The following is a 24,763-nucleotide window of genomic DNA, read 5'->3' as shown; positions in this document are numbered from 1 at the left end:
GCCATAATTTGAGGAGCAGCCCCTTCAGATACTCAAATAGGGGCTGCAACCTCGCACACTCCGTATAAACGTGGAACACGGACTCGTCCAGGCCGCAGAAAGTACAGGCGGCTTGGGAGTCCGTGAACCTACTTAAAAGTCTATTGCACGGGACTGCTCTGTGCAACACCCTCCACCCAAGGTCCCCGATGTAAAGGTGGAAGACTCCCGCGTAGAGAGACCTCCATCGGGGTTTCCCCTCGCCGCCAGATGGCAACGCGGACCGCCAGGGCGTGTCCGGCCGGCTGACGAGGGCGAGGAAGTGGAGAGTGTGCAGGAGCAGCCCGTACAGGAAACCCCTCCGCGCCGATTGGAATGGCACGGAGGGCATTTCCGAGAGGCGGCTCGGGTTGTGCGGGACCGGCTCCCGAGGAGGGTTTCGGGGCCTGGGTCCGATGAGCAGTTCCGGCCGAGCGGGGTTCAGCTCGGCCGGGATCGCTCCGCACTCCCGAGCCCCCTCGCCACCCGCAGTGAGGGGCGTCCCGGGGGTTTCGGCTACTCCTCCGCCCGCCGGACCGTTGTATCTGTCCTGGGAGTGTTTGATGGGGACAGTGCAGAGGGAGCTTTACAGTGTATCTAAGGCTGATGTGAGAGTCAGTTCTATTCTGTTCCCTTGTGCATTTGCTGCTCACAATTTCATAACAGAATGTCACACCCACTTATTATTGTGCTGATAATATTGACGTGGTGGAAAAACACCTTGGGGGATCTGTTGAGTGTATTGTACACGGAACAGGCTCGGGCAACCCTGGGCACTCACCACACAAAGTAGATAATTGCAGTTTCCTGCTTACATTCGCCGTGTTGTGTTTGGCAGCTCGCCTGAAGTTTAAATAATTTTGTAACCACAACCATTGATTACATTGTGGTTAGGGCAGGGCTGAGTCCCTGAAGGAGATTCCCAACCATCCCTTTCTGATACACAATGCCAGCTGGTCAAATCCAAAGCAAGGCAGTGCCTTCTGTCGAACCTCTACACTGTCCCCCATCAAACACTCCCCGGGCAGGCGCAGCACGGGGGTTAGATACAGAGTAAAGCTCCCTCTTAAAAAAAAAACAAACAAAAAAACAGGATTGGCTGGACAATGTGTGGAGCATGTGCAGACAATGTCTGCAATCAGGGAGCAGCTGCACCTGCGCTGCTGCAACTGGAGTGGAGAATGGAGAGTGGAGAGTTTGGAGAGTGGAGTAACAGGAGAGAGGAGACTGGAGTAACTGCAGAATGAAGAGACAAACAAGTGAAACCATCAAGAAAGGCTGCAATTGCTTTGGAGAGGTGGGTGTCAGAGCACCCGACAGACTCTAAGTTTGAACTGTTTGGGGAAGGGAGAAGAGGCCGGAAGACTCAGGGGTGGGGCTGCCAAATCCAGTAGGGGGCCCCTGTATTTGTATTGGTGCTTGCACAAGGGAGCTCCCTCCCCACCCCAACTGCCTGCTCAGGCCAGCTGGAGTTGCCCGGGTGAAGACTCTTTGTGAAAATCAGAAGAGGAGAGTACCAGGCGGATCCAGCCGTCCCGGGCGAAGAAGCCTCCACCAACTGGAAGACAACAAATAGTTTTGAACTAATTGTTATAATTTCGCCACTCAGTCACCTATCCTCCCCTTTTCCTTTACCTTCCTACTCCTATCCTCCACCTTCCTACTCCTATCCTCCTCTACTCCCACACCACTTTGTTTAAAGTTTGCTTTTTTGTTTCAACTGTGTAAATTTGCTTTTCTGAGGGGTGGGCGTGGCTCTTAGACCCCATGGCAAGCCCTCCTTCGCCAGTGGCGGGGCTCTCCCTTGCATATGCTGCTGCGCCTGTTACCCCGTCACCATCTGCACTAATAACATCTAAGCATGGGGTCAAGAGCTACGTCCACCCGAACATGACTATAGAGGCATGCATGAAAGCAATGGCCGAGGTTGTCGGCCCTTTGGCCATTGTTGCTGTCTCTCAAATGTACGGGAAGGCTGTGTTATTCCTGAAGACTGAGCGGGCGGTGTCCCTGGCCCTGAGCAAGGGGCTCACCGTGGGCAGGACCTTTCTGCCAGTGGACCCCCTGGAGGCCACCACACATCCTACAGTCAGTTCCAGAGGCTGTGGTTTTCACAGCCTCCAGCGTGGAGGGGGGGTGCCCGTCCAAGTGGAAGGAAGGCGCAGAGTCCCCAGGTTCCCCTTGCCACCACCAGCAAGGCTGCAAAGCCTGGGCAGGAGCTCCCTACCCCTCAGGATGGAGGGGAGGGGGAGACCCCTGTACATGAGGTCCCTCCTGAAATAGTAAGTGGAGCTCTGCTTGTGGTGGGAGAGCCTGGGGACTCCTCCCATTCTGCCACTGGGTCGGGTGCCCTGAGTGGAGGGGAGGGCAAGGCCCCAAAGGGTCGGCCCTCCCAGCCAGAATCCACTCCCAAACAGGACTTACCCAACCTGGTTATAATTGAAAATGTTGCCCTATCTGCTGGGCCTGTGGGAGCTGGCGGGGCAGGAGATGGCCTCCTCTCTCCGCCTCCGATCTCGGCTCCGGCTGGATTTCTGGAGTCGGGCACTTGCATCTCCCCTGGACCACTCATGGGCCTGGGGACGGAGGTGGAGGGGGGGTCCTAAACCGCTGGCGCCTACAGGCTCCAGTTCCACAGGAGAACCCAGAGAGGACTCCTCCGCCATCGATCCTGGGGGTGGGATCGTGACGGAGGCGGGACCAGCTGGCGCGGTCGGGACGTCCGCCCCACAGTGTGTGGTGGGTGTGTCGGCCGCTGGCGGTGACGACCCGCAGGAGGATGGGGACTCGCTGTGGGGCACGGAGGACGATCTTGATTCCATCACCAGTGAGGTGGTGGACTCCCTCGTGCCTCCCACCGAATCTCCTCTCATCCCCACGGCGGAACTCCGGGATTTCCTCGCGGCATGTAGGGGTTGCCGCAATAAAGTTCAGTTGGCCCTCAGCCGGTGGTCGAGTTTGGCGCTGATCATCTGTGCCGCCCTCAACAAGAGGGGAAGGGCGCGGGCGTGAAACTAGTTGAGAGCTGCTGGTTTAAAGTGTTCCTCAATGGGTTGCTGGGGGAGTGGAGGGCCAGGTGCACTTCTGCTCCCTCCTCACAGTGAGGTGTTGGTGACGGGTTTCTAAGTACTTTTGACATAAAGATAACCATAGCCAGCCTCAACATCAATGGCAGCAGGGGGTCTCACCCTTCTTCCACTCACTGGAAAAATGGCAGGGTGGTGGGGGGGAGGGGGTCCGTAAGCAGCTCGTTGAGCTGCTGGCCGATGACGGATCCTCCAACATGGATCCGGAGGGAATGGGCCTTTTGGTCCGTACCTACTACAGCACTTTGTTCTCTCCACATCCGTCCAGCGAGGACGCGCGCAGTTTTGTGGGAGTACCTGGCAAAGGTCAGCCCGGAGGGCACTGAACGATTGGAGGCTCCGCTCACGTTGGTGCCCTCCACCAGCTGTCGAGGGGCAAATCCCTGGGGCTGGACGGGCTGACCGTGGAGTTCCTCAGGGCATTCTGGGACGTCCTGGCGGAAAGCCTGGCGACCGGAGAGATGCCCCTCTCCTGGCGCAGGATGGTCATCGGCCTGCTGCTGAAGAGGGGCGATAGCCGCCTGCTTAAGAACTGGCGTCCGGTCCCCCTCCTCAGCATAGATTATAAGATCTTTGTCTGGGATATGTCTACCTGCCTGGGCTCCGTGCTGGCCTATGTGATCCACCCTGACCAGTCCTACACAGTCCCGGGCTGGTCCATCCAGGACAACATCTACCTGGTCCGGCACCTGATCCATCTTTCCCAGAGGATTGGTCTGTCGGTCGTCTTTCTCTCCCTCGATCAGAAGGCGTTCAACAGGGGGGATCACGGATATCTTTTTGGGACTCTGCGTGCATTTATACGCCACCATAGAGTGTCTGGTTAAAGTTAACGGGTCCTTGATAGCACCCCACTGTGTTTTGGGAGAGGAGTTCACCAGGGATGCCCCATGTCCGGTCAATTATAAACCATCCGCATGGAGCCGTTCCTGTGCCTGCTTCACAGGAGGTGGGCCGGCCATGCGGGTCATCCTCTCGGCTTAGGCCGATGACGTACTCTTCGCAGTCACAGATTCCGTTGACTTGCGGAGGATGCGCGACTGCCAGCAGACCTTTTCTGCCGCATCCTCCGCGAGGATCAATTGGGAGAAATGTTCTGGACTCCTGGTGGGTCAGTGGCGGGTGGACTCCCTGCCGGAGGAGATGACACCTTTTGCGTGGAGCACCACGCACCTCCTCTATCTGGGAGTCCACCTTAGCCCCGCTGAGGAAGCCTGGCCGGCAAACTGGCAGGAGTTGGAGGCTAAAGTCACCGCTCGGCTGGGGCGCTGGACAGGACTGCTCCGAGTGCTTTCCTACAGGGGCCGAGCGCTGGTCATAAACCAACTGGTGGCCTCCATGCTGCGGTACCAGTTGGTCACTCTGGGGCAAGAGGAAACACTGGGTCTCTGCCACAGTCCTGAGTCTCTCGATCGAAGAGGGCGGCCAGTCGCTGGTGTGTGTCCGCACCCAGGCTGCGACTCTCTGCCTTCGGACCCTGCAGAGATACCTGTTCGTCGAGTGTCCTCCCAGATGGTGTGCGCTGGCGATGTATTTTTTCCGCCGGGGCACTGCCTTCAAGACGACACGCAGCTCCCAGCGTTAGCCGCGCCTCTCTGAGGGAGTTGCCTGTCTTTTACTGGGATCTATTCCGAGTCTGGAACATGGTCGCCTCCAGTCAGGGCACTCCCCTGCCAGCGGAGGAGAGCGCCTCGGCTGTCCGGGCGGCCAGCTCCGGGGACGGACCAGCGGGCGGAGGAGTAGCCAAAGCCCCCAGGACGCCCCCTCATTGCGGGTGGCGAGGGGGCTCGGGAGTGCGGAGCGATCCCGGCCGAGCTGACCCCCGCTTGGCCGGAACTGCTTATCGGACCCAGGCCCCGAAACCCTCCCCGGGAGCCGGTCCCGCACAACCCGAGCCGCCTCTCGGAAATGCCCTCCATGCCAATCCACACAGCACAGAGGGGTTTCCTGTACGGGCTGCTCCTGCACACTCTCCACGTCCTCGCCCTCGTCAGCCGGCCGGACACGCCCTGGCGGTCCGAGTTGCCATCTGGCAGCGAGGGGAAACCCCGCTGGAGGTCTCTCTATGCGGGAGTCCTCCCCCTTTACATCGGGGACCTGGGGAGGGTGTTGCACAGAGCAGTCCCGTGCAATAGCCTTTTAAGTAGGTTCACGGACTCCCAGGCCGCCTGTAATTTCTGCGGCCTGGACAAGTCTGTGTTGCATGTTGATATGGAATGTCCGGGGTTGCAGCCCCCGTTTGAGTATCTGAAGGGGCTGCTCCTCAAGTTCTGGCTGCACTTCAGTCCCACGCTCCTGATCTTTGGGCACCTGGTGCGGAGGGGGATGGGCCGGGGGGGAGGATCTCCTCGTCGGTCTGCTCCTGGGCCTGGCCAAGGTGGCAATTCACAGGTCCAGGCTGCGGGCCGTCGGGGGGTCCGTCCTCCCCGATTGCCTGCCCCTCTTCCGCGGTTACGTTCGCGCCCGGGTGTCCCTGGAGAAGGAGCATGCGGTGTCCGCCGGTACGCTTGAGGCCTTCCGCGACCGGTGGGCACCGCAGGGACTGGAGTTCATTGTCGACGCCGAGAATGGCATTTTAATTTGAACGTTGTTTTATTTATCTATTTTTAATAAAGTTATTTATTTAAAATGTATCTGAAGGGGGCCTGGGGAATAGAGCCCACCTCGACATAAAATATATAAAAGGGGCCTGGGGTATAAAGGTTTCCAAAAAATAAAAAAACGGGGTTAGATCCAGAGTAAAGCTCCCTCTACAGTGTCCGCATCAAACACTCCCAGGTCAGTTGGGGTTGAGCCCCTTGTGTTATTTCGATCCATTTCCCACACCAGCCGTTTTGTGCCCGTTCTAAGTGAGATTAGGAATTGGTGCCCAGTTAGGGACTGGCACATAAGGAACTGGTTTGCATCTCCACACCTTAGTCCTGGTACAACTCCCGCGAGATTGTACTCCATGGAGTTAAGGAGTGGGGGGGCAGTTGTTTTTTTTTTGAAAGTTTTTTGAAGGGACTCACTCAGTTTCATGTTTTATACAATCCCTCTCTTCCGCTTTACAGAAAGGCTATTGTAATCGGCTGCGAGACATCAAAGAGGCATTGCTGCAGTCTCAATTTTTCAGATCTCATGAGGTAAGCTGGAAGTTTGTTATCATGGAACATAAGGACCATGTCCCCATCATCCCCTCGGGATTGTCTGATCGCACCCCTGGGGCTTCAGATTCTCAAAGGGGTTATTCCCAGACTCAGCCCTTCATCTGGGTCTCTCCCATATGGCTGGGTGGCCCCGGCTGCAAGAACTTATCATGGGGCAGGAACGATCAAGCTTGCATGTCACTCTTGTACTAGAGGTAACCTGCCAGCCAAGGTGCACACAGCAAGATCCCACAAACAATGCAGGAAACACACTATAATTTCGATAAAGTATACTCCAACAGGAGTGAATGGGAAGGGGTTTGATCCATTGGGATTGTGTACAATGGGAGTGAATGGGAAGGGGTTTGGGTCCATTGGGATTTGTACAATGGGAGTGAATGGGAAGGGGTTTGATCCATTGGGATTGTGTACAATGGGAGTGAATGGGAAGGGGTTTGGGTCCATTGGGATTGTGTACAATGGGAGTGAATGGGAAGGGGTTTGGGTCCATTGGGATTGTGTACAATGGGAGTGAATGGGAAGGGGTTTGGTCCATTGGGATTGTGTACAATGGGAGCGAATGGGAAGGGGTTTGGTCCATTGGGATTGTGTACAATGGGAGTGAATGGGAAGGGGTTTGGTCCATTGGGATTGTGTACAATGGGAGTGAATGGGAAGGGGTTTGATCCATTGGGATTGTGTACAATGGGAGTGAATGGGAAGGGGTTTGGGTCCATTGGGATTGTGTACAATGGGAGTGAATGGGAAGGGGTTTGGTCCATTGGGATTGTGTACAGTGGGAGTGAATGGGAAGGGGTTTGGTCCATTGGGATTGTGTAGGAATTCCTTTTTATTCATTAATGCCTACTTGATATAATTGTATTGAACTTTAGAATCCATAAGTAGTGTCGTCGCCTTCTGTCTCATTGGCCCTTTAGTTATATGCAGTCCAATTCCATGCAGGGAGTAAATCTTGAGCCAGCCCATCATCCGGGCCCACACACCCAGTGCCAGTACTGAGGGAGTGCTGCACTGTCAGAGGTGCCGTTCTTCAGTTGAGACGTTAAACCGTGGCCCCTGTCTGCCCTCTTAGGTGGATGTAAAAGTTCCCATGGCCACTACTGGAAGACGAGCCGGGAGGTGGGGCGGGGAGGCGGCGGGAGGGAGTTCTCCCCGGTGTCCCGGGGCCAATATTTATCCCTCAACCCAACATCACTAAAAACAGATGATTCGGGTCATTGTCACATTGCCGTTTGTGGGATCTTGCTGTGCGCAAATCGGCTGCCGCGTTTCCTACACAACAGTGACCACACTTTGAAGGTACTTGATTGGCTGTGAAGCGCTTTGGGATGTCCCGAGACCGCGAAAGGCGCTACGGCAATGCGGGAAAATCATCTCCCAACCATTTGGCCAAGTGAACTGGGCTTCCATTGTTCAAAAACACCCACGTCCTCACGAGAGAATCCATGCACACAAATCCTTAATGGTGCAAGAAGACACGTTGATAAAGTGATTGTGAAGCATACGGGTTAGTTGGGTTTAGAAATAGAGGTATCGAATATGAAAACAGAGAGATCATTTCTAGAGCTTTCTAAATCTCTGGAGTATTGTGAACAAACTTCTATGATTCGATTCAGTTGGAAAGAGTATCGCTCGGGATTACACAGAAGGGTCCCAGTTCCGACCCCTGTCTGTGCTCAGTTTGATGATCCCAGCTGAGGTGGAAGAGGCAAAGAACCTGCATTGCGATAGCGCCTGTCACCACCTCAGCACGTCCCAAAGTATCGCACGGCCTTTTGAGATAAGGGGAGGTATCTCAGAATCTTAACAGTGCTGAAGGCCATTCAGCCCATCTTGCCTGAAAAAAAAGTTATCCAATTAGTCCATCGCCCTACAGGTGTCTCCTCTTCAAGTCTTTAACCAATTCCCTTTTGAAAGTTACTGTTGAATCTGCTTCCACCGTTCTTTCATCTGGAGCCTAACCAGTGTTTTAGAAACGTTTGCCTTAACTTTCCTGGCTTTTTATCTCTTTCTTTGCCCCTCCCCCTGCAGATTATTGGCAGCTCCCTACTGTTCATCCATGAGAAGAAAGGAGGGGTCAACATCTGGATGATCGACTTTGGAAAGACGATGGCCTTGCCTGAGGGACAGACCTTGCGACACGACCTGCCCTGGGAGGAGGGGAACCGAGAGGACGGATACCTGCTAGGACTTGACAACGTGTTGGATCTCTTCTCTGAAACCATGGCTCGACAAGCTGCCCCAACTGAATCAACTGGCCACGTCTAGGGGAGATTGCTGGCGAGGGGGGGTGAAACTGGCAGATACGAGCTGCTCCTTGTTGAACTGTTGCATTGGGGGCGAAACAGAGTTTCCCCAAGGGTAGGGGAGACCCTTTGTCCTGCGGGGTGGGGTACCCTTTGTTATATTACAAGTCTTAAGTATTAAACCACCCCACACCTGCCCACTCCACAACACACACTGTTTATGTCACCCCACCTCTATCAAAAAATATATGCTCATCCAGATACCCCCTTCACTGAAGCACTGTGGCTGGAGAATGGTGCATGGTCATGCAGCCATTGCCCTTTCATCTCATAGCCCAGGTTCTCCTCCAGCCCAGACCGATCGGGTGCAAGGGTCCGCGGGCTCTTGGGTTCTTTCTGAAATGAGTTTGGACAGTCTCGATACTCCCCCCGAATGTGGCTCGAATGGGGACTCCACTGCCAGCCTCACCCAGAGAGGCTGGTGTGGAAATCAGAAACATGTTCGGGGGATGGGGGAAATGGGGCTGGCCTCTATTTTCAGGCTGAAGAAGAAACCCTCATGGGACAGTGCAGAGGGAGCTTTACTCTGTATCTAACCCGTGCTGTACCTGTCCTGGGAGTGATTGATGGGGACAGTGCAGAGGGAGCTTTACTCTGTATCTAACCCCGTTTTTTTTTTCGTTTTTTTTTGATGGGACAGTGTAGAAGGAACTTTACTCTGTATCTAACCCAGTTTTTTTTTTACCCCGTTTATTTTTTTTTTCTTTAGGGAGCTTTACTCTGTATCGAACCCTGTGCTGTACCTGTCCTGGGAGTGTTTGACGGGGACAGTGTTGAGGGAGCTTTACTCTGTATCTAACCCCCGTGCTGTACCTGTCCTGGGAGTGTTTGATGGGACAGTCTGTTAGGCAGTTTACAGCACGGGTTAGATACAGAGTAAAATGCCCTGTACATTTGAATCTAGTAGTTGATGGAGCAGCGAGTCCCAGTCGCAGAGCTGCTTCATGGAGTGCCTGATGGCAGGCTTACCTGGAGTGGCATCTCTTCTCAGAACACACTACAGCCATATACTGGAGTTCTTGACACTACTGCAGCACACAAGGACTCGTAGTGTTTTAGCTGCAACGAATTGTAAAGTCACAAACATTTCCAACAACCTCCGATAGTCACTGAATGTTGCCAAATCTCTTGAGCTTTGAATCGTTACAAAAGAGGCATTCTGCGCTCGAGTTTGTCAGCGTGATTTCTATTCTGGGGTCGTGCCCCCGCCTGGGTGGCTTCCGCAATGAAATATTGGGATAATTGGGAACGTTTAATCGTTTTCGTCGGATTTCTCGGCCCCGGGTTAAGGAGAGAGCTTTGATCTGTCAAAATTGTTTCCCCACCCACCTTCCCAGAGATCAGATCCGTGACTACCTCAAGTTCCCTCGTGGATGGTAATTACATATTAAACTACACTGCCCATTGAGTTGAGTGAGAGAGTCATCTATCACCCATTTGTGACACTGAACACTCTGGAACAGAGCATGTTGGAACACTCACTCACTCACTCCTTCTCTGAAAGTCGACACTGGAGAAATGGTGTTAGTAAACAGACTGGACCCAGGTAAAGATGCCCTTATCTCAGTTAGCTGCTACTGCTTTACATACAGGCACAACGGCAGCCCCTCGAGCCTGCTAGATCCTGGCTGTGGCTTTTCCCCACATCTCTTCATAGCCTCACCCAACAAAAAAACTATCGCTCTTAGTCTTGAAATTTCCAAATGAGCTTTTTTGGGAGAGAGTTCCAGGTTCCCGCTCCCCTTTGTGTGAAGAGGTGCTTCCTGACATCGCCCCTGAACGGCCCTGGCTCTCATTTTAAGGTTCTGCCCCCTTGTTCTGGACTCCCCCCCACCACCCCAGAGGCAATAGTTTCTCTCTATCGAATCCTTTCATCTTCAACCCCTCGATCAGATCAACCCCTTAATCTTCTCCACTCGAGGGAATACAAGCCCAGTCTGTGGAACCTGTCCTCGCAATTTAACCCTTTCAGCACCGGTATCATTCTGCTTGCAAGGGTAGGTAGAATCAGATTCAATAGCAATTTAGGAGGAGGCAGTGGCGTAGTGGTGATATTACTGGACAAGCTACCCAGCACCGAGGCTAATGCTTTGGGGACTTGGGCTCGAATCCAACTACAGCAGATGGTGAAATTTGAATTCAATTAATAAATCTGGATTTTACAAGCCATTGTTGTAAAAACCCATCTGGTTCACTAATACCCTACATGTGACTCCAGACCCACAGCAAAGTGGTTGACTCTTAAGATGCCCCAGTAACCAAGTCAGTTCAAAGGCAATAAATGCTAGTCGAGCCAGAGACACCCATATCCCACAAACACATTTTTAAAAAAAAGCAATAGCTCAAGGGGAGAGAAAGAGACTTGCCCGAACCCTGTAACACAGCTCCCTCAATAGAGGGAGAACACACAATGATATCAGGATGCGTGGCTTACACTGAAGTATGTGTTTGCTATTGAAGCAAGTTAATCGTAAGTAAATGTTTCTAATTAAATTTCCAAGGCATTATTAAAACACTCTGTACATTCAGCACTTACATGTTGAGTATTATATAGTATTTAATTAAGATTGGGAGAGGTCCGTGAATACTGATTTTATTTGGAAAAGGGGCGTTAAATCAAAAAAGATCAAGAACCACTGCTCTAGTGGAAGGGCTAGCACCAAGGGCGATGGGCCGAATGGCCTCTCGCGCAGTAATTTTTTCATGATTTTGTTGGCGCCGGTTTAAGCAAAACACAGCAATGTTGACTCCCATGTATCCAACCTCTTCATTTTCTTTCAGCTTTTCTCCTATTGAAATGCCGCAACACAATGATATCCATGTATCTTGGGAATGTGATGGGTTAATGCAATGGCTGTGAGATTAATCTGTAAATGTGCAGCCTCCACTTGTGGTGTATGCACACCGTGTAAATATAACAAGTTTTCTTCCTTCACAATTAAACAGAAAGTACTTGACATTGGCTGGAATATTAATTGTCTTTGCTCCCCAATATGGGCCTTCTTCAGAATTACTGAGTGACAGTGTGAGGGAGCTAGATTAACATCAGTAGAGATACAGTCAGTAACACAGGGTGCTGCAAGGATAGGGGTTACTTTTTTATTCATAAGTGGGATGTGGGCATCGCTGGCCAGGCCAGCATTTATTGCCCACCCCTAATTGCCCTTGAGAAGGTGGTGGTGAGCCGCCTTCTTGAACCGCTGCAGTCCATGTGGGGTAGGTACACCCACAGTGCTGTTAGGGAGGGAGTTCCAGGATTTTGACCCAGCGACAGTGAAGGAACGGCCGATATAGTTCCAAGTCAGGATGGTGTGTGGCTTGGAGGGGAACTTGCAGGAGGTGGTGTCCCCATGCGTCTGCTGCCCTTGTCCTTCTATCTAGTTGGTAGAGGTCACGGGTTTGGAAGGTGCTGTCTAAGGAGCCTTGGTGCATTGCTGCAGTGCATCTTGTAGATGGTACACACTGCTGCCACTGTGCGTCGGTGGTGGAGGGAGTGAATGTTTGTAGATGGGGTGCCAATCAAGCGGGCTGCTTTGTCCTGGATGGTGTCAAGCTTCTTGAGTGTTGTTGGAGCTGCACCCATCCAGGCAAGTGGAGAGTATTCCATCACACTCCAGACTTGTGCCTTGTAGATGGTGGACAGGCATTGAGGAGTCAGGAGGTGAGTTACTCACCACAGAATTCCCAGCCTCTGACCTGCTCTTGTAGCCACGGTATTTATATGGCTACTCCAGTTCAGTCTCTGGTCAATGGTAGCCCCTAGGATGTTGATAGTGGGGGATTCAGCGAATGATAATGTCATTGAACGAAAAGAGGAGATGGTTAGACTATCTCTTGTTGGAGATGGTCATTGCCTGGCACTTGTGCGGCGTGAATGTTATTTGCCTCTTATCAGCCCAAGCCTGGATGTTGTCCAGGTCTTTCTGCATATGGGCATGGGCTGCTTCAGTATCTGAGGAGTCACAAATGGTGCTAAACATTGTGCAATCATCAGCGAACATCCCCACTTCTGACCTTATGATGGAGGGAAAGTCATTGATGAAGCAGCTGAAGATGGTTGGGTCCAGGACACTACCCTGAGGAACTCCTGCAGTGATGTCTTGGGACTGAAATGATTGACCTCCAACAACCACAACCATCTTCCTTTGCGCTCGGTATGACTCCAAGCAGCGGAGTTTTCTCTCCCTGATTTCCATTGACTCGAGTTTTGCGAGGGCTCCTTGATGCCATACTCGGTCAAGTGCTGCCTTGATGTCAAGGGCAGTCACTCTCACCTCTGGAGTTCAGCTCTTTAGTCCATGTTTGGCCCAGGTTGTAATGAGGTCAGGAGCTGAGTGGGCCTGACGGAACCCATTGCTGAACAAGTGCCGCTTGATAGCACTGTCGACGACACCTTCCATCACTTGGCTGATGATTGAGAGCAGACTGCTGCTCCTGGCATGCCCTCCTGCACTCTTCACTGAACTGAGTGACAGTGTGAGGGAGGTGGATTATCAGTAGAGCAGATACAGCAGGGGGTTAGATACAGAGTAAAGCTCCCTCGACACCGTCCCCATCAAACACTTCGGGGGGGAACAGATGAGAGACGGGAGACAGATTTCAGAAAGGCACTCACTTGGTGGGCAGCTGCTCATTCTGGGTCGTCTTCAAATGTTCTGACGTCATCCAGGTAGAGAACGGAGGCTCCATGTCAATAGACAAGTCCGAGTGTCAGTGTTGAGTCTTATTTATTGTGTCCCCGAGGAGGTGCAAATTAAATGCTCTGTAACCAAGTAAAATTCGCTGTGTTGATTTTCCACTATCTTTTGCCTATTCGATAAGCCTGATCGGTTGCTAGTGGCCCAAGTCCCACAATCTAACAGCATGTTCATAATTCTGTTCTCCACAAGAGTAAGCCAATTACAGTAAAAATGCCTCCTCTTAGACTCAAGGCTGTTCTGTAGGGAATGGAGGCGGCCACTCATCCAACGCCCCCCACCCCCCACCTTCCAGGAGGAGGCCATTCAGCCCCTCGAGCCTGTTCCCCATTCAGTCAGATTACCTGTCAAGGCTGAAACATCAATACCACTCTGAAAAGCTCCAACTTGACCCCAGGCATAAATGCTCCCTGGCATTACACCTGAACACCCCAGCTCTAATTTTAAGCTTGTGCCCCCTTGTTCTGGAAACCCTTTCGCATTTTAAAGTCCTCGATTAGATCACCTCTCGACCTGCCAAGGGAATGCAAACCACGTTTATGCAACCCGCTCCCCCTAACTTAACCCTTTAGACCCTGAATTGATGGGCAGTCAGCAGCTGGGTACCAAAGAAGATCGAGTTACCTGGGCTTTGAGGGGAACAATTGCCTGGTTTTTGCCCCCCCCCCCCCCCTCCCCTCCCCCCGATCTCACCCATAACCAGATACGGAGCTCTTGACTAAATCTGTTCCCCCGGCATAATTTTAACAGACGGGTTCTTAAGAACGACCGAACAATGAGGAACCGCTGTGAGTGGAAGCATATTTGGGCGGAGAGAGAGGGGAGGCACGTCCTGTCTTTCTCAGGGAAGCTGGCATGGGATAACAGCACTGGGAGATCCGCCAGAGGCCGGAATATAATGCAGAAAGCCGACTGGGACTCCACGGCCTTAATCGGAGCTCGGATGTCCCGGTTGCTGCTGTTTTCTGCCTTGCTCTTTGCTAGAGCACCCCAGGATCTTACTGTTCTATAGCAGACCCCTACAATTAAGACTGGCTGACCTCCCACTGCTCTCTTTCTGGTTGTATAAATAGTATCAAGTGTCTCACACCTCCTCTGCCTGAATCATATTAAACACTGCCCTTGTATTTTCCGCATTCAAGTATCCAGTTCTCATGTTACTGCATTTCTGAAACTATATAGCCCTTGATCCCACAGTCACTGTTGGAAGAGCTGCCGGGGAGGGGGCGGGTGGGGTGGGGGGGGGGGCTGTCCTGGGGACAATATTTATCTCCCAACCAACATCACTAAAACAGATCACCTGATCATGCTGCTGCTGGTGGGAGCTTGCTGTGCGCAAATCGGCTACCCCGTGCTCCCTACATTACACAGCGGCTACGCGTCAAAGAAAATATTTCATTGGCTGCAAAGCGCTTTGCGATGTTGCGAAAGGCTCCGCAGCAATGCAAGTTTTGATCTACCCGTCCGTCCCTGCGGAAATGTTATGAGTGATCGTCAGACGCTTGAAGGGGGGAGAAGTTTGCAGGGCTACGAGGAAAGGGAAGGGCAGTGAGACTAATTGGACTCACTGTTTTAAACAGTCAGCACAAACACAATGGGCTGAATGCTCTCCGCCTGTGCTGCAGAATTCTCGGAAACAATTGGGAAATTACGGAAAGTTAGGACTGCCAGCAAAAACCAAGCGAAAGTACGTACAGGTCAAACACTGTGCAATTCACCATAATACAAGGAAACCCTTTTGTTTTAAATAATTGCACTTAAACAACTTTTATTATTACATTAAGTTGTGGTTTTTTTTTTCATATAATTTTTTTTTTACACAAGTGTATGAACACGGATTAACACTCATATTACACTGGATGGGGGCAGTCAGCGCGCGCACACACACACACACACACACGTTTACACACACAGCGTGTCGATGGTGTGCATGGCAACAGCAGAGACATCCCTCACGCTCACACTAGCATCTACTGTGCAGCCAGGCCCCGTACATTCCTTGGAAGAACGAGAGGGGCCTCAACATTTCATCGCACTTAAACTGCAATCATCCCCCCCCGCCCCCCTACCAAACTCGTGAAGGCACCAACTCTCGCTGGCACCTCGCCCAGGTGCCCTATTTTCTTAAACATGCCAGTCCAGAGGGCGAGTGGCAGTGGGCTATTGGGACCACAGTTGGCATCACAGCCAGGCCCAGTCTCGCCCACGCACTCTCTACAGTGACCAGGAACCGACTCCCCCTCCCTCCTCCTGAGCGGAAAGTCGGTGGGGATGATTCTAGATGCTCTAGGTTAAGACCGGCCGGTTTTGCCACAGGTCGAGGCTGGGATCTTGCTGATCTCTGCCACGTTTTGGACGCGTTGTAAATCCTGGTTTGGAGCGGAGGGGAGGGGGGGGGGGGTGTTTGTGACGTGTGAATGTTGTAATGCTCCTGGTCATTAATGACACTAGCAAGCTTTTAACTAAGCACACAGGGTTGGAGCCCCGACTGCAGAGACCCCCCCCCCCCCCCCTCGCCCAGGCTGCTCAAGTGCAGACCCCAAGCTCTGCTGGGTCTCTCAGGCGATGGAATGAATTGTTGTAAGACCCCCCACCCCACCCCACCCCGCCACTGAACAAGCGTCTAGGTTATGATGTTTTTTTTGACATTCTCCCTTCCCCCAGAAAGTGGGTGCTTATTACATAAGCCACAGGCATATATTGCCCTGCCCACATTTCCACCTCTTAAGGAGCGGTTGGGAGCTGGCAACTGGCAGCTTCACCTCCGTGCAGGAGAATGCAATTACACTGTGACATATTTACACAGGACATTCCCATTACGAATGGAGAAAATGAAGCAATAAAGGTTCAGACAGGAGCTCAAGCGCACCTCAACCATGTGAATCATCAGGGCTCACCTATCGGTCATTGAGTTCATTAATCTCTGAGTGTCGTCATTCAAATTAAATCTTAAAAATTCTCTCATATATATATATATTTTTTTTTTCCAATTAAAAATCTCAAAACATCTTCCACCCATGCAGTATAAATGAACTGAGCAAGAAAACTGGGACTAACAGTTCTAATTCGTTCTGCCTTTCCCATCTGCGGAATATTATATGTCAAGTTAATGAGGCAATTAATAAAAACAACCCAGATTTAGAGGGTACTAACTTGCAGGCTATTGAAAAATATATTTAACATTTTATAGCGTGCCAGGGCATTTTTTTTTATTGTATTGCTATCCCGATTTCACTACCCCACCCCCTCACCTGCTAACTCCCCCCAGTTACTTCAGTTCCAAACGGCCCCTAACCTCACTGAGCTTTGGACAGTCTGCACACCACCACAAACGCCACAGGAGTGTCAGAGGAATTTGACCCCCGAGCCACATAAGGAGATATTAGGGACAGGTGAACAAATACTCGGTCAAAGAGGTCTTAAAGTAGGAGAGAGAGAGAGAGAGAGAGAGAGGTGGAGAGGTTTAGGGAGGGAATTCCAGAGCTCAGGGCCCCCCGGGCAGCTGAAGGCACGGCCGCCAATGGTGGAGCGATGGGAATCGGGGGATGGACAAGAGGGAGGAAATGGAGGAGCGCGGAGATCTCGGAGCAGTGATAGGGAGGAGGCGAGGCCATGGAGGGTTTTGAACGCAAGGATGAGAGTTTTAACACTGAGGTGTTGCCAGACCAGGTTAATGGGTGAAGGGCAAACGGGACTTGATGGGAGTTAGGATGTGGGCACACATCTACGTTACAGGTGCGCTATCCTTCTGGCAAGGCCTCACGCAACATCCCTGTTCCCCCACTGCTTTCCCGACACGCAGAGCCTACTGTGCTAAGTGGTGCGGCTAACCGGTCTCAAGTGCCCGCGTCCTCCACGCGCAGGTGATGGCAGCGACGTGATGGGGCCAGCTGTTCGACCACCGAGGGCATCACAGCTGAGACCACATTCGGGGCCCCGAGGGTTCAGGCGTGAGGTGGGGGGGGGGGGAAAACTCAGCTCACTTTCTTCCTCACGGCCCCGGTCTCGGAGCGCTTCCCGATCTGGAGTCCCTGCCCCCCACTCCTGTCGCCCGATTCCCCAATCTCACCCCTCCCTCCCAGATGCAAGTGTCCGGATGCTCCTCCTCAGCAATGCAACTGAATATAAATCAACCCCCCACCCCCCTATCCCCTTTCCTCACCCCAGTCATTTTTCAATTCAATGTAATTTTACCTACCCGCACTGGTTACCCACTGCTGGGGCGATGAGCTGGGGGGTAAGGCAGCAGTCACGCGCAGATCCTCCGATTGGACGTGCCACTCTACCAGCTGTAACTCACATCTCCGTCAATATCGTCCTGTTCCCTTTCAGTCACTGTTTCAAAGTGGGCTGTACCCGGGCCGTGGAGTGGTAGGAGGACAGTTTACCAGTTGATTAGGGCATTTAGATTCAGCCCCTTCCCCCCCCCCACCGGCCAGCCCAGGTTATCTCCCCTGTCTTTAGGCAGCTCTGAGCCCACTCCACGCCCCAGCGTAGTAAGCAGACAGATAACCCACCACCTCTGAGCCTTCCTGATTTCTGTCCCTCAGAGGGGTACACAGCCCTCCACCTTGCCCCAGTTTTAACTCTCAGCCTGTGGGAAGTGCTTGGGTTCCACAGGGCCCCTCCTAGAACGGCAGGGAACGCAACAGCTTCTGCCGCACCGTGCCTCGGGACGCGATACCCCAGGAGTGACAGGCAATGAAAAGGCCTGCACTGCCTTGCCTGAATCCTGAGAGAATGTGCGCCAGCGCCCCGAGAACCGGGCACTTAATGAGGCAGCGATACTGAGTGTCTGCTTTCACCCACAGCCTGCTCCTTACCCGAGTCTGCAGCTTTATCCTCTCCGCAGTTCAGTTTACTCACAGATTCTTCTCTGGAAGCACATGATGGTGGATGGGTTGGGGGTAGGGGGCAGTTCACAGACAATAGCACTCACTGAAAGGGACCATCCTTTCGGAGTGAGCCAAAGCGCATGATCGCCAATGTGCTATTCGACTGCAGCGGGCTTCGCACTCGACAAGTGCACTGGTGGGAAGGCCGCAGGTTCTTAGCCAAGGACTGGATCCCCATGGGGGATACAGCCAGCGATTTCAAGTCTTGGCTGCAATGGTTCGTGGGTGTATTCGGAGCTCAAGAGTCCCACTGGCACCCCGTGCCATCATTAAGAACGCCCAGGTAGGCACACAGCAAGCCCGTCGACCCTCTCCTCTGGGGACAAGCCTCCGCCACCTGCTCGGGAGCCCTGTCCGTCCCTGCCAGTCTGACTCCATTCCCCGCACAGTCCCTTGCAGACGGCTTGTCCGGTGCCAACGGGGGCTGTGTGTAGCAGCGCCCGCTCGAGGGGGGCTCCTGACCAGCGCAGAGAGGGGGAAGACATTCGCGCCCCTCACCATCTGGAGGCGGGGGGGGGCGGAGGGGGGGTTAAGAGGCTGTGTCAGCCTCTGTTTCGGTGACACCCGACAAGCACATAGTAATCAAATCTTTTTAACATTGCCTGAAAAAGATCAATTCTCTCAAATTAGAATGAGCTTTTATTAAATTATATGTTTTGAAACCCCTGGGGTTTTCTGGGCGAGGGGGAGGGGAAGGGGGTGATTGGGGGAGGTTTCCCGAGCATAGTCAATGTTTTTCTTCCTCTCCCATGACAGATTAACACTGCTTCCTGCCACAGGCATACACGCACACACACACATACCCACCCCCAGACAGACAAGAGTCTGTGCAGTTCAGAGGTCACATGCACTGTGACAAGAAGGGGTACCTGGTCTTGCTCCCAGGTCTCGCCGAGTCCGACCCTCCGCTTAGTTACTCTACACGGAGAGCTCCTAGTTTTTTTTTCTCCCGCTAATCTTAAACGTAGTCCGCTCGAACCTGACTGAAGCAGTTGGCACTTTCCTTAATTTCTTTTGTTTTAAAAAAGAACCTATTCGACGGGGCCGAGGATGGCCTACTATTCCTGGGCTTCATCCGTGCGCCACTTCAGACAGTCTTCCTTGCGGGCGTCCGGCTTGATCTGGTTGCGCATGCCCCCGAGGAGGTTGGAGGTGGCCTCTGTGGCCACGATGAGCGGCTTGACCACGGTGGGTGGGATTTGCCTCAGGACGCCGCCCACGGCCCCCGTGATGCCCTTCTGCTCGTGACCCCTCGTGGCCACCTCACAGATGGTCTGAGCTGTGTCGATGACGCCCTGGAATGGATGGGTGGGGGGGGGGGGGGAAAGAGAAATGCAGAGGTTATTCCATCAGCTTGGCTTGGGATCGAGACAGGAGGAGGCCATTCAGCCCCTCGAGCCTGTCCCCGCCATTCAATATCGTGGGCTGATCTGTACCTCAACTCCATTCACCCGCCCTTACTCCATAACCCTTCATACCCTTAGCTAGCAAAAATCTAACGCTGTCTGATTGACAAAGATGAACTGAGCTGAGCATCTACTGCTTTCTGAGGGAGAGAATTCCACACTTTCACCGCCCTTTGTGGGAAGAAACATTTCTTAACTTCTTATGGATCCATCTCCCCAAACACCCCGACTGAGCAAAAATGGGTCAAAGACACATGGATAGCGTTAAGATACAGATCAGCCATGATCGGATAGAATGGCGGAACAGGTTCGAGGGGCTGAATGGCCTCCTCCTGTTGCTACGTTTCTGTTTCCATATAAGATGATGACAAGAAAGTAGGTACAGACACTCAACGCTTGAGTATGTAGGAAAGGACTATTGACAAGACACCGTGAATCACACCCAGGCTGATGGGATGACAGTCAATTGACCAGCGTTTTGGGAGAGTTCCCGATTCCCACTCCCCCTTTGTGTGAAGAAGTGCTTCCTGACATCACTCCTGAACGGCCCTGGCTCTACATTTAAGGTTCTGCCCCCTTGTTCTGGACTCACCCCCCACCAGAGGAAATAGTTTCTCTCTATCGACCCGATCGAATCCTTTAATCATCTTAAACCCCTCGATTAGAATCACCCCCTTAATCTTCTACACTCGAGGGAATACAAGCCCAGTCTGTACAAACCTGTCCTCGTAATTTAACCCTTTCAGCCCCGGTATCATTCTGGTGACTCTGCACTGCACCCTCTCCAGGGCCAATATATCCTTCCTGAGGTTCGGGGCCTAGAACTGAACAGAGTTACTCCCGATTGGACCTAAAGAGAGCCTGCAGCCCTCTCTCCCAACCCCGAGGCAAAACATTTTAGGTTCAAGCCCCACTTGAGACTCGAGTGCCAATCCAGGTCGATACTCCCGTGAGAGTACAGAGGGAGAGTTGCACTGTCGCAGGTGCCATCTTTTGGTTAGATGTTCAGCTGATGTTATAAGTGATGTGAGTATTTACCCCTAGAGACAGGAAGTATCCAACTGCACCCTCCCACCTCTCCACGCCAAGAGGCCATCAATGGCACAGTCAGCCGCTGCTAGCCTGCCACGTTATCGTGGCTGCGGCAGGTTGACTTCCAGCTGACCCTCTCGGTGCCATCTTTTCAGACAGGATGGTCGATCCGAGGCTGACTCAGTGGGATCTTGCTGTGTGTGAACGGGTTACCACGGTTGCCGACTGCGAGGCACTTTCAATGTGATACATGTGCCACTTCTTTCTATGTTACTTAATGGCTAATAGATTCGACAGAATTTCCAGCACAGGCCATTCGGCCCATCTGCTCCCTGCTGGTGTTTCTGCTCCACACGAGCCTTCTCCCACCCCCCCACCACCCCCCCCCCCATCTCACCCCATCACCATACCCCTCTATTCTTTTCTCCCTCGTGTGTTTATCCAGCTTCCCCTTAAACTCATCGACACCTCAGCCACTGCCTGTGGTAGCGAGTTCCACATTCTCCCCGCTCTCTGGGGACAGAGGTTTCTCCTGAATTCCCGATTGGATTTATTAGTGACTGTCTTATATCAATGGCCCCCTAGTTCTGGCCTCGCCCGCATCTTCTCTACATCTACCCTACTGAACCCTCTCAAAATCTTAAAGACCTCGATCAGGTCACCTCAGCCTTCTCTTTTCTAGAGAAAAGAGACTCATCCCTGTTCAATCACTCTTATAACCTTTGAGTTCTGCTGTCATTCTTAGAAGATCATAAATCTTACCCTGCAGGAGAGATACATGCGCACACACACACCCCTTCACTGCACTTTACCTCTCTGACGGTGTCATAAGCTTTGGCAACTCCCTCGCGCAAGTCTGCTGGCTGTTGCACCCTCCTGTACTTCTTCAGGTATCTCTTGTCCATGATCGCCTTGGTTACCGGTGGCGTTGGGGACAGGATGTCGTACACAGTCTCCGCAGTGGCCTGTCGGCAAAAGCAGTGTTTAGAGCTTCGCGGAAGAGGGCCCGGGACCCCTTCCCTCTGCATTACCCATAAGCCAGCCTAGCCTAATTGTTGCTTTTCCAGTCACGCACCAGGTCCTCTATGGGTCTGCTCCAGGCACTGAGGGCAGCGAGGGAACAGCCAAGTGACATGAAAGAATCATAGAACAGGTGGCCTGTGCCCTCTCTCGCAATAAGCATCCCCTTTAGGCTCATTCATTTGTTCCAGACACTTTAAAATGGTTCGGTTTTAATCCCCTTCAAAAGCTATTATATTCTGCACTGTGTCTGGTTCGATGTTCCCTGTCTTAACAATCCTCTGGATGAATACTTCCTTCCAATCTCCCTCTGCTCTTCTATTGCTGGTGTTAAAATTGATTCCCTCTGGTTAAATACTCACTAACTGCTGCAAATTGTCTTTTCCAAATCACGTTATCAAAACCTGCTCCCAATTTTCACCGCCTCGAACAGATCTTTACTTAACCTTCTCCCTTAACCTTTGGAAACAAATGAACTTATTAGCGAGAGGCAGCATGGTTTTGTGAAGGGAAGATCGTGTCTTACTAATTTGATTGAGTTTTTTGAGGAAGTGACGAAGATGATTGATGAAGGAAGGGCAGTGGATGTTGTCTATATGGACTTCAGTAAAGCCTTTGACAAGGTCCCTCATGGCAGACTGGTACAAAAGGTGAAGTCACACGGGATCAGAGGTGAGCTGGCAAGATGGATACAGAACTGGCTCGGTCATAGAAGACAGAGGGTAGCAGTGGAAGGGTGCTTTTCTGAATGGAGGGATGTGACTAGTGGTGTTCCACAGTGATCAGTGCTGGGACCTTTGCTGTTTGTAGTATATATAAATGATTTGGAGGATAATGTAGCTGGTCTGATTAGTAAGTTTGCAGATGACACAAAGGTTGGTGGAGTTGCGGATAGTGTTGAGGATTGTCAGAGGATACAGCAGGATGTAGATCGGTTGGAGACTTGGGCGGAGAAATGGCAGATGGAGTTTAATCCGGACAAATATGAGGTAATGCATTTTGGAAGATCTAATGCAGGTGGGAAGTATACAGTAAATGGCAGAACCCTTACGAGTATTGACAGGTAGAGAGATCTGGGCGTGCAGATCCACAGGTCACTGAAAGTGGCAACACAGGTGGACAAGGTAGTCAAGAAGGCATACGGCATGTTTGCCTTCATCGGTCGGGGCATAGAGTATAAAAATTGGCAAGTCATGCTGCAGCTGTACAGAACTTTAGTTAGGCCACACTTAGAATATTGCATGCAATTCTGGTCGCCACACTACCAGAAGGACGTGGAGGCTTTGGAGAGGGTACAGAAGAGGTTTACCAGGATGTTGCCTGGTCTGGAGGGCATTAGCTATGAGGAGAGGTTGGATAAACTCGGATTGTTTTCACTGGAATGTCGGAGGTGGAGGGGCGACATGATAGAGGTTTACAAAGTTATGAACGGCATGGACAGAGTGGATAGTCAGAAGCTTTTTCCCAGGGTGGAAGAGTCAGTTACTAGGGGACATAGGTTTAAGGTGCGAGGGGCAAAGTTTAGAGGGGATGTGTGAGGCAAGTTCTTTACACAGAGGGTGGTGAGTGCCTGGAACTTGCTGCCGGGGGAGGTGGTGGAAGCAGATACGATAGAGACGTTTAAGAGGCATCTTGACAAATACATGAATAGGCTGGGAATAGAGGGATACGGACCCCGGAAGTGCAGAAGGTTTTAGTTTCGGCAGGCATCAAGATCGGCGCAGGCTTGGAGGGCCGAATGGCCTGTTCCTGTGCTGTACTGTTCTTTGTTCTTTCTTCTTTGTTATGACAAAAACAGGCCCAGCTGCTGGAGTCGCGCTTCCCGTCATTAACAGGTTCCGCGTTTCATTGTTCACTAAGCTGTATCAGCTGTAGCTCAGTGGATCTTTCGCTCTCTCTCTCTCTGAGCCTGAAAGTCATGGGTTCAAGCCCTATAATCCAGGCAGATGCTCCTCGTGCCGGTTGTGAGGGAGCGTTGCACTTGTTGGAGGCGCCGTCTTTCAGATGAGATTTTACACTGGGCCCCGTCTGCCCTCTCCAAAGATCTCACGGGCCACTACTGGAAGAAGAGCAGTGGGGGAGTTCTCCCCTGGTGTCCGGGCCCAATATTAAAGAGTAACCGTGCAGGATCCCACTTTCCCGCTCCCTCTACAGACGGTGTGGACTCTTACTGGTCTACAGATTCCATGTGTGCTCACCGCCCTCTGTTACCTTACCCAGGTGGCATTCGGCAGACTATTTGACTATAGCAGGCATCACAGTTGATCACTAGCCTGCGCTCTGCACCCCACCCCCCACCCCACATCTGTACGTGCACTTCATGGGGTCTCTGGGCATCGATCAGGAGCAGCGCTCCTGGGTCTTCCCACCTCAGGGATGCTGAGGGCCAACGTAAAACAGGCCAGGAGTCTTGGGCTACACGTCTCAGAACCGCAGTGACTGGAAAAGTTTCCCCTCCGAGGGCGGCGATGCGTTAAATAGTCCCACACAAATCCCCGCTGTCGGACTGGACGGCTAGCGAGTCAGCTATCTGCCCCCCGCCCCCCCGCCAGCTCTGTGTGCTGCAGACGGCTTTACCTGAATGGCCTGCACCAGTCGGTTGCTCAGCTCCAAAGCGGCGGACGCAGTGGAGGTCCCGAAGGAAGCAGCTCCCCGCTGCAGCCCCCGGATAATCCGCCCGTCCTTCCGGTATTGTTCGATAGGCAGCCAGAAGAGATCCCTGAGGCCGTGAACTAGGGGAAGCATGAAATACAGTTACGCACAGCAGTGCTCGCTGATTATAGCAATAAATACTCCTGAATGAGAGACAGAGTGATAGAAGGAGGCCTAGCAACTCCAATGTGCCTGTGTCAGCTCCTTGAAATAGTTATCCAATTAGTCTCACTCCTCTTACCCTGACTTCATTGCTTTTTTGCATAGGAGGTGAGATTAGAGTATTGATTTTACAGAACAGGTTTTATAGCTCATTGACACAGGAAAGTTAACTCATCAGGTTGAATACCCATTGAGTTAGATACAGAGTAAAGCTCCCTCTACACTGTCCCCATCAAACACTCCCAGGACAGATACAGCACGGGGGTTAGATACAGAGTAAAGCTCCCTCTACACTGTCCCCATCAAACACTCCCAGGACAGGTACAGAACGGGGGTTAGA

The 24,763-nt window shown here is 52.2% G+C and overlaps 2 protein-coding genes across 3 annotated transcripts in view; one reads left to right on the top strand and one right to left on the bottom strand.

Annotated features, from left to right (window-relative positions):
* The window catches only part of LOC137355856 (inositol-trisphosphate 3-kinase B-like), a 53,876-nt gene extending 42,358 nt beyond the window's left edge, over positions 1-11,518 (top strand). For both annotated transcript variants that reach the window (XM_068021449.1, XM_068021448.1), the window contains 2 exons: positions 6,158-6,229; positions 8,285-11,518. In XM_068021449.1, the coding sequence (XP_067877550.1) occupies positions 6,158-6,229; positions 8,285-8,521 (309 nt within the window). In that variant the 3' untranslated portion in view covers positions 8,522-11,518. The remainder of the gene's footprint in view (positions 1-6,157; positions 6,230-8,284) is intronic.
* A 5,166-nt stretch (positions 11,519-16,684) lies between these two features.
* The window catches only part of LOC137355983 (autophagy-related protein 2 homolog A-like), a 109,149-nt gene continuing 101,070 nt past the window's right edge, over positions 16,685-24,763 (bottom strand). The window contains 3 exon segments of the mRNA XM_068021686.1: positions 16,685-19,446; positions 21,402-21,554; positions 24,187-24,341. Coding sequence (XP_067877787.1) covers positions 19,210-19,446; positions 21,402-21,554; positions 24,187-24,341 — 545 coding nt within the window. The 3' untranslated portion in view covers positions 16,685-19,209.

Source organism: Heterodontus francisci, chromosome 44 (genome assembly GCF_036365525.1).
Source record: "Heterodontus francisci isolate sHetFra1 chromosome 44, sHetFra1.hap1, whole genome shotgun sequence".
Taxonomy (NCBI): Eukaryota; Metazoa; Chordata; class Chondrichthyes; order Heterodontiformes; family Heterodontidae; genus Heterodontus; species Heterodontus francisci.
Note: the sequence above shows the minus strand (reverse complement) of the source record. Positions and strands in the feature narration are given on the sequence as shown.